The sequence below is a fragment of the Staurois parvus genome, unplaced genomic scaffold (genome assembly GCF_062004578.1).
Source record: "Staurois parvus isolate SC_StPar_1 unplaced genomic scaffold, SC_StPar_1.0 ptg000027l, whole genome shotgun sequence".
In the NCBI taxonomy this organism is placed as follows: Eukaryota; Metazoa; Chordata; class Amphibia; order Anura; family Ranidae; genus Staurois; species Staurois parvus.
In genome coordinates, this window is record NW_028317823.1 from 4,214,832 (window position 1) to 4,230,311 (window position 15,480).

The window sequence follows — 15,480 nt, forward strand, 5'->3', positions numbered from 1 at the left end:
CCTGTACTCGGCCTGATGCCTCTCTTCAGCCTGAAGCCTCTACTTGGCCTGATGCCTCTACTCGGCCTGATGCCTCTACTCGGCCTGATGCCTCTACTCGGCCTGATGCCTCTACTCGGCCTGATGCCTCTACTCGGCCTGAAGCCTCTACTCGGCCTAATGCCTCTACCCAGCATGATGAACTGATCCAGCCTGACGATCCTATTAGGCCAGTTGACTCGATGCCCGCTGTTGATCCAGATGATCCGGTACCTGATCCGGTGCCCGCTGTCGTGCCAATTGACTCAGAGCCCGCTGTCGTACCTGGTGACTCGGTGCCCACTGCCTTGCCAGATGACGCGGTGCCCGCTGGCAAGCCAAATGACCTGATGCCTGGTGACCTAGTGTCCGCTGTCATACCTGATGACCCGATGCCCGCTGTCGAGCCAGACAATCCGGTACCTGATGACCCGGTGCCCACTGTCGTGCCTGTTGACTCGGAGACCACTGCCTTGCCAGATGACGCGGTGCCCGCTGTCGAGCCAAATGACCTGATGCCTGGTGACCCGATGCCCGCTGTCCAGTCAGACGATCCAATGTCTGACCCAGTGCCCGCGGTCATACCATTTGACTCGGAGCCCACTGCCTTGCCAGATGACGCGGTGCCCGCGGTCGAGCCAAATGACCTGATGCCTGGTGACCCGATGCCCGCTGTCCAGCCAGACGATCCAATGTCTGACCCAGTGCCCGCGGTCATACCAGTTGACTCGGAGCCCACTGCCTTGCCAGATGACGCGGTGCCCGCTGTCGAGCCAAATGACCTGATGCCTGGTGACCCGATGCCCGCTGTCCAGCCAGACCATCCAATGTCTGACCCAGTGCCTGCGGTCATACCAGTTGACTCGGAGCCCACTGTCGTGCCTGGTGTCTCGGTGCCCGCCGCTCCGCCTGGGGGCCCGAGACCTGTTGCTCCGCTTGGGGGTCCAGCGCCCGCCGCTCCGCCTGGGGATCCGGCGCCCGCCGCCCCGCCTGGGGGCCTGAGACCTGTCGCTCCGCCTGAGGGCCCGAGACCTGTCGCTCCGCCTGGGGGTCCGGCACCTGCCACTCCGCTTGAGGGCCCGAGACCTGTCGCTCCTCCTGGGGGTCCGGCGCCCGCCGCTCCGCCTGAGGGCCCGAGACCTGTCGCTCCACCTGGGGGTCCGGCGCCCGCCGCTCCGCCTGAGGGCCCGAGACCTGTCGCTCCATCTGGGGGTCCGGCGCCCGCCGCTCCGCCTGAGGGCCCGAGACCTGTCGCTCCTCCTGGGGGTCCGGCGCCCGCCGCTCCGCCTGAGGGCCCGAGACCTGTCGCTCCTCCTGGGGGTCCGGCGCCCGCCGCTCCGCCTGAGGGCCCGAGACCTGTCGCTCCGCCTGGGGGTCCGGCGCCTGCCGCTCCGCCTGAGGGCCCGAGACCTGTCGCTCCGCCTGGGGGTCCGGCGCCCGCCGCTCCGCCTGAGGACTAAGGATAACGTTTAGTGTCATTTTAAGGTAATATCAGCCAAGCATGAGAAAACATCTATGCGGACAGAAGCCCTGCCTCGACACACTTGTGAGGGGTGTGGCTGTTACTCAGCTCTGCCAACACAGAGCACTGGAGTAGGAGGTAAGAAAGCTGTATTTTCACTGACAGAAGAAAAGTGTTAGGAATGGACTGGCCAGCAATGGTGGGACTCACCTGCCTTTTGATCTGCAGTACCAGGGCTGGCCAGCGGGTGCTCCCAGCAATCAGAGACTCAACCTGTCAGCCAGCTAACACCTGGAACTGATGATACTGGGGTATTTAAGGGATGGCCAGACTTGCAGACTCTGCCTTGGTGTTGTGTTTGTCCTGGGCCCTGTATCTGTCCTGCATCCTGTTTCTGTTCCTTTGCTGACTTCTCCTGCTCTGATCCTGGCTTGTGACCCTGACCATCCCTCTGTCTGACCCTCTGTACTACGCTGCTTGCTACCTGTTCTGATCCCTGGCTTGTGACCCGGACCATCCCTCTGCCTGACCCTCTGTACTATGCTGCTTGCTACCTGCTGAACCTGGCCTGTGACCCCGACCATTCTCCGCTTGCTCCCCCTGTACCTACCTGCCCAATTGATATTGACCCGGCCTGCCTGACGACACTTGCTTGTATATACTGTTATCTGTGGGTGGTTTGGTTTGGTTTGTTTGCACCGTATTATGTTTTAGTATTGCACTGCGTTTATGTTTGTACTGTTAGTGTTAATAAATTATATTGTTTATAACATATCTGAGGTCTGCGTTTCCCTGCTTCAGTCACACACCTCTGGTCATACCTGGGAGCCCTGACAAAAAGAGTATAATTTATTGCTTTATTAAAGGGTATCTCCACTTTCGTGGGAGAAAAATATCAAATAAAGAAAAATAATACAGCATATACAATTGCGACACAAGTCATATTGTAATTGAATGTTATTAAAAATTACCTTTCCATCTCAATTTGCAGCGCTGTTATTTTCTATAAAATGCAATTCACTATGGCAACCTGGAGGGGTTCTGTACACACAGGAACTTCCTGTAATAGAGACCGGTCACTGCTGCTCTCTTTCCTTGTACAGGGTGACAGTCTTGTCTCCTCCCCCTCCTTTAGTTTTCTACAGGCAGCCTGTAGTGGGAGGGGCTTTCTGGGTTCCTCCCACAGCTCTCTGCTCTCTGCACAGGCTATGTACAGCACAGCGAAGATGTCACTGCAACATGTATATGTTAATATCTGGGTTTGCAAAAGCATTTGGTACACATAAAATGGATTTATACAGTGGTGTATTGAGGTTTTGTGTTGCCCTAGGCAATACAAATATCGTCTGCCCACACGGACACCAACCAATACAACCCCCCCTTCCCCCTCCCACGGAGAGAGAAATGACATTGACCAACAACACCCCTGCACCCCACCTGGGAGAGCTTTCCACTTCCTCCCCACTGGCGATAGAAAGACACTCATCTTCACAGCTCTGGACATCCCTGGGAGCGAGAGCCAGGCTCTACATACACCATCAAACAGCCCGCAGCCTCTCTCGGATCCTACCTGGTTTCCATGGTGCACATGCCCCTTCTTTAATCCCTTCTTCTAAGGGGAGGTGCTGCCCCCCTGAAAAATGCCACCCTAGGCAAGTGCCTTATTTGCCTTGTGGTAAATACACCCCTAGATTTATATCCTTTGTTTCTATTGAGAAATATATTTAAACCATTTTATATTTAAAGGATTTTGTGCCTGGAGTTTAGTGTTAACTACTTGCCGACCGCAGATAGCCAAATGATGGCTGCACTGCGGCCGGCCAGTTCTGGGTGGACGTCATATGACGCCTGTGCCCAGTAGTGCCACCCACCTGTGCCCACCAGTGCAGCCCAGCAGTGCTGCCAGTCAGTGCCACCAGTCAGTGCCCAGCGGTTGTGCCATTCAGTGCCCAGTAGTGCCGCCAGTTAGTGCCCAGCAGTGATGTCAGTCAGTGCCACCTATCAGTGCTGTCTATCAGTACCCATTATCAGTGTCGCCTATCAGTGCCACCAATCAGTGCCGCATATCAGTGCCACCTATCCGTGACACCTCATTAGTGCTGCCTATCAGTTCCGCCTATCAGTGCCCTTCAGTGCTGCCTATCAGTGCCGCCTATCAGTGCCCATCAGTGCTGCCTCATCAACGCACATCAGTGAAGGAGAAAAATTACCTGTTTAAAACATTTTATAATAGAAACAAAGAAACTTTTTTTTTTTCAAATTTTTTTGCACTTTTTTTGCTTATAGCACAAAAAGTAAAGCGCCCAGCAGTGATTAAATACCACCAAAAGAAAGCTCTATTTGTGAGAAAAAAATGATAAAAATTTCATATGGGTACAATCTTGCATGACCGCGCAATTGTCAATCAAGGTGCGACAGCACTGAAAGCTGAAAATTGGCCTGGTAAATAAGGGGGTATAAGTGCCCGGTGGGCAAGTGGTTAAATTGAAAAAAAAATAAAAACAGAAGCAGTTATGTTATATATATCTATATTTATTAGGAAACATAAGAAATTTAAACCTACTTGAAAATGGACATGTATGCGTACATGTGCGCACAATACTGACAATACTGCTACACTATATGCAAATGTAACGCAGCCACATTGACAAAACATTCCAGCTGAAGACTGCTTCATGTGGCTTGAATCACAGCTCTAAAAGCTATCAATAAAAGATTAAAAAAAAATTATCAAATGTACAAAAATATGCTAATGGAGGGAGGATTCCAGCAAAGCATGTAGAATAGAATGTCTCTCCAGGATGTAACATGGAGGATGACACAGTACGCCTAACTATTCCTTAGTTCTCCGCCATCACGTTCTGTAGAAAGTGCCGAGGAAGTGGCAGCTCCCGTTAATTAGGAAGCCCACAGGTAGATAAGTTAGGTGCCACTAATTAGCGAGACTCTATTCTAGCAGGATGTAATGTTTCTTTCCCCCCGGTGTCTGGGCTCCTGGAAGTTGCTCGGAGCTCTCCTTCGCGGTGGGGTCTCTAAGGTCTCCGCTGCCAGCTGGGATTTCACGCTATTGAACTTTCTCTTTCTCTGAAAGTTTCTCTTAATGATTTGAATTAATTTACTTTGGAGTTTGTAATTTCCAGCACCAAAGTTTTGTATCTTTTCTTTTCTTGAAATGAGGAGGCTAAGCATTGAAACCTTGCCTGTTATTTCTAGCAATTAAAGCTGGTTTGTGTAGGAAGCCTGATATATATATATATATATATAATTTTTTTTTTTTTTGAGCCCATGATGAGGTGCAAAAAAACTAAACATCAAGTGAACTCAAACAGTCCATGTGAACACACACAAAAAAAGTGTACAGGGTAAGTCACTGGTCCCCTTCCGAAGAGAATGGACATCCCTGACACTCCAGGATGCAAAACTACTGATGAAGGCAAGTAACTCAGGTCCACTAAGCCAAAAGGCCTGTCGGAGTTCTCTCTTGTGGCCGTATTGGCTATTCTGAAGAGAGACCCCCAGGAAGGAACCTAAGAGCCACACATCCTCCTCCCAGACTTCAGGGAGGGCCTGAAGACCCATACCCTACCATCAGGTGAGTGAAAAAGCAGCCATAAAAAGGTAAAAGTCACTGGCACCTTCCATTCTGTGATATTCTCAGAGGTATCAGGGGCACAGTTGCACAGCCTTTATGGAAAGGTATCTCTTTTCATTTTAAACGTATATGGGACTTAGCCATGATTAAAACCAACTCGACCAAGGACTCTGGGACTCCAAAAGTGTATACCTTTTCTCCCACATGATACAGAATGGGGAACTAAAAACTTTTCATGCAAGGAAGAATTCTCCCTCCCAAATTGCTTAGCGCATTTCAGATCTGATCATAATCCCCAGTGCCCTAAATGTCATTTTATCCCTGGGCACATTTGGGCATATGATCTGGCACTGTCTGCCCATATGGGGTTTCTGGGCTCAGGTGATTCAGTTGACCACATGACCACATGGGGTCCCCTTATTCCTAGACTCTAAATCCTGTTTATTGTGAATTCTCCCTTGCAGACCAATTAATATCTTACCACATTTCTACACGAACCCTTATTCACTGCTAGGAAACCGGTGGCCCGTCACTGGATGCAGGTGCTTCCTCCTACACTGGAGGAGTGGATAGCGGACATCAACAATACTCTCCCCCTAAAGAAAATAATATACACTCACTGGCTACTTTATTAGGTACACCTTGCTAGTGCCAAGAAAATCTTCTCCACACCATTACACCACCACCACCAGCCTGAACAGTTGATACAAGGCAGGATGGATCCATGCTTTCATGTTGTCAATGCCAAATTCTAACCCTACCATCTGAATGTTGCAGCTGAACCAGTCTGCCCATTCTCCTCTGACCTCTGACCTCAACAAGGCATTTTCCTCCACACAACTGCTGCTCACGGGATGTTTTCTCTTTTTCAGTACATTTTCTGTAAACCCTAGAGATGGTTGTGTGTGAAAATCCCAGTAGATCAGCAGTTTTTGAAATATTTAGACCAGCCCAGCCCGTCTGGCACCAACAACCATGCCACGTTCAAAGTCACTTAAATCCCCTTTCTTCCCCATTGTGATGCTTGGTTTGAACTTCAGCAAGTCGACTTCACCATGTCTACATGCCTAAATGTATTGAGTTGCTGCCATGTCATTGGCTGATTAGAAATTTGCGTTACCAATAAATTGAACAGGTGTACCTAATAAAGTGACTGGTGAGTGCATATTAATGGAGGTTGTCCCACAAAGTATAACAAGATCTGGGACTGTTGGATGCAATCTGCAGACACCTGCTCTTAGTTATTCAGAGAACTGATGCTGCCTCATGCATGAGATGTTTACTAGAATTACGATTTCGTAATTACCTGTCTGTTCATATTTGCAAAACATACTTGTATCTAATTGGGACAGAATACATCTTTATCACTTGGAGATATGTTCATTCCCTAGTGTTGCCAGCAAAGGATGTACCTTAATGAGGGTACCTTTTTTGGTGCCCTCCTTCTATATTGTTATGTACGCTGGTCTTCGGAATTTACAATATGTTCTCCTTATAAGCACAATGTCACCAGGAGGATGTTTTTCCTTCTGTTCTTGTTTGTATGCAACTGTTTGTAGTATGCTCTGTCTTAAAGCATACTGCATTGTAACCTTCTGTTTTTTTACTCAATAAACTTTTGCTTTTTGGATTTTTGAAAAAAAAAAGTAAACGTGCCGCATGTGGAGAGAGGATAGTTAAGGGCCAATGTGCTGTAAAATAGGCATTCCAGCTTGTTAACAAAAGTTGAACATTTTGTGCCAAAAAGTATAACTAAAGGCAAAACTTAGTTTTTTTGTTAGAATTGAACATACTGGTGAGGAGATAGAACCACGGCCAGGTTTTTATTGTCATCTGTGTCCTGTTGTGGATTCACTCTTTCTGATTGTCCTAATGACCAATGTCACCACAGTGAAAGTGAGGAAAAATCTAAAATTTTGAATTGCCAACCAAACTAGAATAGATGGGAAATCCTCCAATTGGGACATCTGTTTAAAAAGGTATATCCCTCACATTGGAAATATATGGAGGCAATGAGGGGAAATCTCCCTTATGACACACAGTATCCATTCTAACACTGGAAGTGTGTTATTCGCCAGGAGAAAATAATGGAAAAAGAGCCTGGGAAAAGAAAACTAGTGCAGGTAGGACTGATTGGCTAACTTAGGAATGTGGGGGTGTTTAAGAAGGCATTATTTGAAGCTGAAGAGTGCAAGGGAGGAGAGAGAGCACAGTATGCATTTACACTAGCGGCAAGGGCTACTCAAGCATTTGACAAGTGGTGAGGAGGCAATAAATCAATATGTCATCTTCTCACCACCTTTTTTAACCCCCTAAATGATGCACTACTGCTCCTCAACCACATGCTTTGAGGTTGAATAGCTCGCGCTCACTTGAATGGGTCACAATCAGAGGGCGGTAGGGTATAATTCCTGCTGTGGCTGCAAAACATTGTGTCTGGGTCACATGCACACCTCTGGCTGCTGCCTTTGGAGCTAAAGGGAGAGCGGTCAGTAAAAACATGGCTCAACTGCATGGTGTTAGTGTCCCCAACCGCTATCATAAATAAGACCTGGGAAAGCGCAGGGAGGATTTGAGAGAGGGATTTATGTGTTTTGAAAGAATGTGGAGGGTAATATGTGCAAGTAAAGAGTGCAGAAGTACAAGAGAGCGCAGTATGTATAGAGGAAGAATGCAGAGGGCATGAGAGAAAGCAGTATGTGCAGGGAAGAGAGTGGAAAATATAAGAGAGGACCATATGTGCAGAAGGTATGCAAACAGATAATATGTGCAGAAGTGGAGTGCGGAGGGCATGACTGTGGGCAATATGTGCAAGGGCAGAGTGCAGAAGGTGAGATGGTAAAGATGTGACAGTAGGTGGTATGTACCGGTGAATAGTGCTGAGGCTGTGACAACTGGCAGTATGTGCAGAGGAGGAGTGCAGTACGTTAGGGAGAAGATCATGGAGGATATGATAAACTGTTGCTTATGGAAAGAGTCCAGAGGGCATTAGAAAGGGTAGTATATGGGTAGTATATGCAGGTTTAGAGTGCAGATGTATGAGACAGACCAGTCTGTATAAAGGAAAAATGCAGAGGGTATGAGAGAAAGCAGTATGTGCAGGGAAGAAGGTGGAGAGTATAAGAGAGACTGATGTGTTCAGAGAGTATGATGGCAGGCTGTAGGTGCAGTGGAGAAGTGTGGAGGGTATGACTCTGGGCAATATGTGCATGGGAGGAAGGTGTGACGGTGAAGATTCGATGGTGGGTGGTATGTAAGGGTGACCAGTGCTGAGGGTATGACAGCGGGCAGTATTCGCAGGAGAGAAGTGCTGAAGGTACAAAGGAAGCTGAATAGGTTCATGAAATCTATAGTACTCTTTTCTTTTTTTTTTAACAATGCAAGAAGGAAGGATATACATGTAGCACCCTCCTAGTCAGGTGCTAGGATATGTATAGTTAGGAGAAGTATAGCTGTGTTTCTCTGCTTACCAGAGAGGCTGTCAGGTAAACAGAGTGCTATGATTGTTTAGTCAGGTCTGCTCATGCTGCTCTGGTGCTGTTGGAATTTGTCTGAGTTCTATCTGCATTCAGGAAACTATGAGAGCCTTCCAGAACATGGGGAGGAGCCATGCAAAAGCACAGCATGAATATGGATACAGCCCTGGCCAATTTCAGGGGAGGGTTGCCCCATTGAATGCTGGGAGTGGTGTTTATATTCTGAGAGCACATGGGATCAGGGTCTTGAACCAGCCAGGCTGGAGGCAGGCTGCCTCGCCTGCCATTTGCTGCCATGTGGCCTCAGGTGGGTCGACCTGAGGGCCTGAAGTTAGAGAGAGTAACCTCAGTTCTTCAGTAAGCTGACTGAGGGGAGCTGTCCACCAAAGCTCTGTCTGGTGTCACTGGAGGGTTTCGCTTGGACAATTGGAAGGAGGTAACCATTGTGTCCATGTGCCTTGTGAGTATTGACATTGAGATATTTGGGGACTGTGTGCTTGCTAGCTCCCCTGGTGCTTGACAGTCAGCGTGGGTCTGGGGAAAAAAAAGGGAACACTGTCTAGTATTCTGAAGAGCTTGTCCAAGTGTTGCTACTGCAAAGGGACTTTGCTCAGGTACATTACTTTTGGGCTGTCGCAGTCTGTCATAATGGGCTTATACCTGAGGAGCTCAGCCCTGCAACTACTACCACTGCTAAAGGGACTTTGCTCACTCCTAAAACTACTTGCTGCTGTATGTTAGAGAAGTCTACTATCTACTGTCAGCCAAGACTTTTACATTGTTCAACTAAAAGACAAGCTAGATGTCCTCACCGTGAATAGTTCTGATTTAGAGTATCCTACTACATTCCTCATCCCTATCCCCAGTTCTACAATAAACTCCAAAAACAAAACATCCCCTAGACTGATCATTGAAGAGAATGAGCATAAGTGTGTGTAAGTGTATTTGGACTTTGGAATTACACTGTGCCTGGCTGCGGGGCGAAGTAAGAGGAAACCTGGACATCATACAAGCGGCCCTCACAAGGGTAACGCTACATACAGTAGCTCTGTGTCCAGGAGGGACCATCAGCAATGACACTTTGAAGTAAGGTATGTTTGGTGTGGGCAGCATAGAGAGGAAGCAGCAGGGGCAGACTGACCATTTGGAAACTCGGGCACTGCCCGAGGGCCCGGGGTCAGTAGGGGGCCCCATGAGATGCCCCTGGTACCTTTTTCATAGGCTTTTTTGAATTTGGGCAAGGACACAGGGGCCCCATGATCCCCTATTGCCCGGGGGCCCCATGAGTTTTCATTCCGCTCCTGGGAAGGAGTAATGCATGTGCTGGGACTGCAAGAGCATGCTCTGTTCAGCTAAATTCAAGAGGCAAAATCCCCCAGTGGCAAAGTGAAAACAGAACTTATGCATTATATTATATAGGATGGGATACTGGATTGGTGAGATGGCTGTAGCCTTGTTAGTGCACTAAGAACAAAAACAGTTGATCATTGTCCATAATACATTTTTTATTTGCACTAACATTAACATGTTTAGGACAAGTTTTTGGAGTGTATCACCTTCTTTTAGGGCCCCAACAGTTCCAATACACAACATTTTAGCAAAATGCTAATGCTAAGGACAATCTCTGGTTTAAAAAAAAAACACACATACACATGAAATTGTAATTAAACTGGGACAACTACTCTAACCTCTGTGTGTATGGAGCATTCAGGAGGCAGTACTGATGACAAGCGCAACCCATTCAAGTGAATTGGGTCGTGCCACAACTGCCCTGCAACTGGTTTGGTGTAGTTCTGCAACATTTTGAATGCTAATGCAGGCGGTGAGGAGGCAACATATCTCCTACTCACCACCTGTCAGACACTCTCTTAAAAGAGATCGCTTTTCAGATGGGTAGTTTTATAACAGCACACATGAACTAGTCCTTAGAAAGTGAGACCAAGAGAAGAGCAAGTGGATGGAGGGACCGCATGACTAAGGGGATGAAAATATCAGGAAAGAGTGAAAAAAGGTAAGTTCAATGTGGAGGGGGTTTAAGGGCAGAGTGAAGGTTAGATGGGAAGGGTGGAGCCACAATTGTTGTTCATGTGAAGGATGCAAGTAATTCATTCTGGAAAATTTAGGTGAAGAGGAAGTTTCTCCACCCAACCATCCACATTAGAATTTCAGTTCATTTGAAGTCAACGGCTGTGGGGTGGCATTTAAAACAAAAGTCACAGCAGCTTGGGGGCCTATCTGAGGTATGTCACTTTCACTTGGTTGGTTATTGGCAGTTCTCCCAGGAGCTAGGTTCCCTGAGGAAAAAGAAATAATGTGTGAGTTCATAACATCTTTGATCCAGTTGGGGAACCGAGGACATGGGAAACTGTATTCATAAACTGACACCAAAAGACGCTAGTTAGGTTGCTAACAGGACTAAGTAAACTTCGTTTTTGACTCCAATCTAACCAGTGGACCAGGATTTGATTGAGTTTGGCTGTTCTGGGTTCTGCAGATTGCAGGCTGAACTACTTTCTCCTCTATTTTGGTAAGTTCTGGAACATAGTGATTTGGAAGAAGCAGGCCCCAGGCTGAATATTCATACAGCTTTAGCCAATCCCTGGTCAGGAAAGTGACCATCAGGGGGCAGAGGTGTGCATAAATAGTCTGGGGCCTAGAAAAGCAGGGTCCTTGTCCTGGTGAAAAAAGAGCCAGCCTGAAGGGGCTATCTGTCTTCCTGGGCAACCTAAAGAAGACTGCAGGAGATTGATTGAGGTCCCCACTCAGGAGAGCTGGTGGGCCTATCGTTAAAACTGCTGAGGACAGTTGGGAGAAAGTCTGCTGAGGATCTGGCCCGGAAGCTCACAGTACAGGGACTGGCTCGTACTGGAAGGAGGAATCCATGTATACAGGGACACAGCGAGTGGAGACCTGAGACATTGAGAGATCCTAAAAAGACTGTTGCTGCTTAAAGGAGAAGTACAGCCAAAGCTCTTTTGACTGTACTTCTCCTGTGGATCACAAGAGTGCAGTTCGTTCTGCACTCCTGTGACCCGTTTTCAGCCGACAGCGGTTTGGAGCCCACTGTCCTCTGGCATCACTCAGTCTAAGCTGGGCAAAAGATCCTGACTTTGCAGTCCCCAGAGTATGGAGCGGCACCTGGCTCAGCTTCTCAGAGAGCTGCTTCTTCCCCTCCAAAGCCCAGTGCTTCAGAGAGCACTGGGGGGGCAGAGCAGACAACGATGGCTGACAGTCACTGCTCTCTGCTCAGAGCGGTCATGTAATTGCTTAGTTCTCAAACTTACAGCCGGCGGGGGACAGATGCAACATCAAACTGATGCTGCATCCACCTAGATAAGTATATTTTGGGGGAAACAACAAACCCCTTACCCCATACTTCTCTGTTAACATCTCTTTTGGAGACTGTTCCAGAGTTGCTGGCTTAGGACTGCTTCCAGAGTGGAAGTCCCCTGAGCTGTATGTCCATATTCTCTTGCCAAAAAGGCCTATCCTGAAAAGGTTAGCTACTGCCAGAGAGTGTCCTCTGTTAAAGGTTAAAGTTGCACTAGATTTGGAATATCCCAAGGCTCACCCTATACCCTATTCAAGTTCTTCTGTGTGCCTGGCTGCTTGCAACCACTTGGGGATAGAAACTGGGAGAAAAGGCAGGACTCATCAAGGGTCTGTGTGCTACAACTTACTCCTGGTTGCATTGTTGGAATTGTTGTTAATATTATGTTATATATTTCATTTTGTAAATAAAATGGCTGCTGTGGCCCTATAAACCCACGTCATGCAGTGTCATTATTTTAGGGTTATTAGTGAACCGAGGTTGACAAATCCTTATGTGATTTCTTCCATACAGGGTTCAAGTTACATTTCAATAGCAGTATATGGTCAAGTAAAATTTGCATGCACATTCAAAAGGTTTCTGGTGTTTTCTGCCCAGGCTACAACTCTTCAAACTCAAGCCAATGATAAGATTTTAGTATTCTAATGAAAAAAAAAATGTAAATACAACTTCTCTAACATTTCAACAAAGTTTGTTAACAACAGTCTTAAGTCAATCACAGCTCCGGGTAGATTCGTGGCACCGAGCCCTGATTTGTGATGTTTGTCTGTACGTTTTCATTAACGCTTGATTGATTGATTTTAAATCAGCACAGAGGCTCTGGATGCTTCCCAAAAACAGTCAGCACAAACAGGACTGTATTAGTCATTATAACTTGCAAACGTTTCTTTATCTGTAGCGTAGCCGCCTCTGCCTTCTTCATACAAATGGGAATACAATGAACAAGCAACTACTTACCCCAAAGTACTTCCCTTTCTTCAGGAAGGCCACCGTCTTGGAGAAAAGCTCCCCTGTCTTCTTACTGTGTGACACTTTAGTGACGACGGCAGTGCCGGAGAGGATCAGGTAGAAGTTCTGAGCGACGTGACCCTGCCGTATTATTACTCTACCGGGCCCAAAACTAGGAAGAAAAAAAAAACAAAACGATAGTTACCATGCACAGCACATAGTGCTGGCGAAGTCAAGGTTTTTTTATAATAGCTGCACATTTCATAAATATTCAGATCAGCCAAGCAAGTTAAGAGATATCACGCTCCATTTTAACAACTGTCTGGCACTTGTACAATATATAAAGATTAGAAGGAAATAAAAACTTTCTCTTTTTATATGAAGTTTAGAAGAGATATGTTGGTTTGTCGATAATGCCTTAGAGTACTAAGTTTCTACAGAGCAATTTGGTGTGTAGGAATTAACATTGTGTTTTACTTAAAGTGGAATTGGGATAGAAATATAGGGGCTGACATAGTTGGTTTTTAAAGGAGTAAGTTCACATTTCAGCCCATCAAGGTTGAGGCCAGTGTCTGTCAAAAAGGGTTCCATGGAATCCTAGGGTTCCTCCTGAGGTTTCTAGAGGTTCCTTCAACATTGATTTCCCACCTACATTGACCATCCAGGCAAGCAGGCAATTTTCCACTAGCCACCATTGTAAGGGGTCACTTCTACAATGACCACTAATGTTTAATCTTACATAGTTACACAGTTACATAGTTTTCTGGCTGAAAAAAGACAAAAGTCCATTCAGTTCAACCACAGAAAAAAAAAAAAAGTTATAATCCTACACCCACAGTTGATCCAGAGGAAGGCAAAAAAACCCCAGCAAAGCACGATCTAATTTGCTCCTGCTGGGAAAAAAAATTCTTCCTGATCCCCAGATAGGCAATCAGATATTCCCTGGATAAACTTTACCTATAAATTTTAGTATCCAGTTATATTCTGTGTATCTAAGAAAGAATCCAGGACTTTTTTTGAAGTAATTCACTGAGCTGGCCAGAACCAACTCTTGAGGGAGTCTATTCCACATTTTCACAGCTCTCACTGTGAAGAAACCTTTCCGTGTTTGGAGATTACATTTCTTTTCCTCCAGATGTAAAGAGTGCCCCCTTGTCCTCCGTGATGACCTCAGGGTGAATAGCTCTACACCGAGTTCACTATATGAACCACTGATGTATTTATACATGTTGACCATATCCCCCCTTAATCTCCTCTTCTGAAGAGAGAATAAATTCAGTTCCTCTAATCTTTCCTCATAGCTGATCTCCACCTCTTATCAATTTAGTTGCCCTTCTCTGTACTTTCTAATGTTCCCCAATGCTCTTTTTGTGAATTGATGCCCAAAACTGGGGAGTTTTTACTGTCTGCCTTTTTTTTTTTGCAGTTATTAGGAACATTACTAAAAATAATTTTGTAGTGGGTTTGTAACAAAATTATCTTCCTTGGGTGCCAAATACTTTAGGTACGACAGTACAACAGATTGCTTACTCTATCTTTTTTAAAACTTCAATTTATTGACCATGCTAGTGTACAATGAACTGTAGGTATAAACCATTTTCACAGGGACTCCCCATTAATCATAAAATTACCTCAATGATAACTCAGCGGTAAAATAGCTGCTACCCATATACTTGCCTTACTACCTATGAGTCAATGACCCAGAACAATTATCCAGGAGGGAAAAGCAAACTTTTCATAGTTCCCTGGCTGTATGCTATTTACAGGTCAGTGATGAGCTTGATAGCAAAGTCAATGGCTGAATAACAGACTTGGAGCCTAGATGTTTAAAAAAGTCAGGAGGTCCCATATTTCTTTCCTACATGTTATTGGTTTCATTAATACATGTCATCCAAACTTAAACTATACTCCAAAATATCTTTGTGCATTAAAGCCCAACTCTAGACAAGAAAATACAGTATTTATTTAATTTTGGATGAAGTTGGGAATGATTGGAGCCTGTTTCAGATTTTTATTGCTGTCAGTGTCCCTATTTAGGAAAATTTCCCACATTTCCTAACAGGAAGTAATGAGAAAACTCTTCAAAAGATTGTCACGGATCCCCGACACGCCACGCCCACAGCAACTAGCTAACCGAGGCGCGCACGCGTGGCCATGACAGGGGGTATGAGGGGATAAAGCGGCCTTAACTTTGAATATATAAAACCGTATATAAAATCAGCTGTGATACCTTTTCACAGCCCGCACTACCTTTGGCCACCACCAGATGGAGACTCCACTCCAATCCAGCTGGTCGACCACACACTGGCAGATACAAATCTTACATACAATCTGATGCACTGATTAGAGTTGAGGACCAGCTTAGTAATTACACACCCTTCTAAGCTCCCTCCAGCTACATTACAGCTTGAACCCCGGCGTTAATCACCCTTCCATTGTCCACACCCCCCCCCCCCCCCCAGACACACCACAGACACACGGACCAGACACACCACAAAAGGTAGCCTGCCACCACTCAACAGTTTATCCGCAGAACGGTCTGCTGGGACACCCCACACACATACAGATCTCCGTCTGGCCGATCTGTTACCTTTTACAATCTGCACGCAATCTGCTCACACACAGTGCAATTGCATACAGATTGGCAATGAGC

The 15,480-nt window shown here is 46.3% G+C and overlaps 1 protein-coding gene across 2 annotated transcripts in view; it reads right to left on the reverse strand.

Annotated features, from left to right (window-relative positions):
- The window catches only part of LOC149471142 (cyclic nucleotide-binding domain-containing protein 2-like), a 349,105-nt gene that overhangs the window by 191,380 nt on the left and 142,245 nt on the right, over positions 1-15,480 (reverse strand). For both annotated transcript variants that reach the window (XM_089656547.1, XM_089656541.1), the window contains exon 7: positions 12,837-12,999. In XM_089656547.1, coding sequence (XP_089512673.1) covers positions 12,837-12,999 — 163 coding nt within the window. The remainder of the gene's footprint in view (positions 1-12,836; positions 13,000-15,480) is intronic.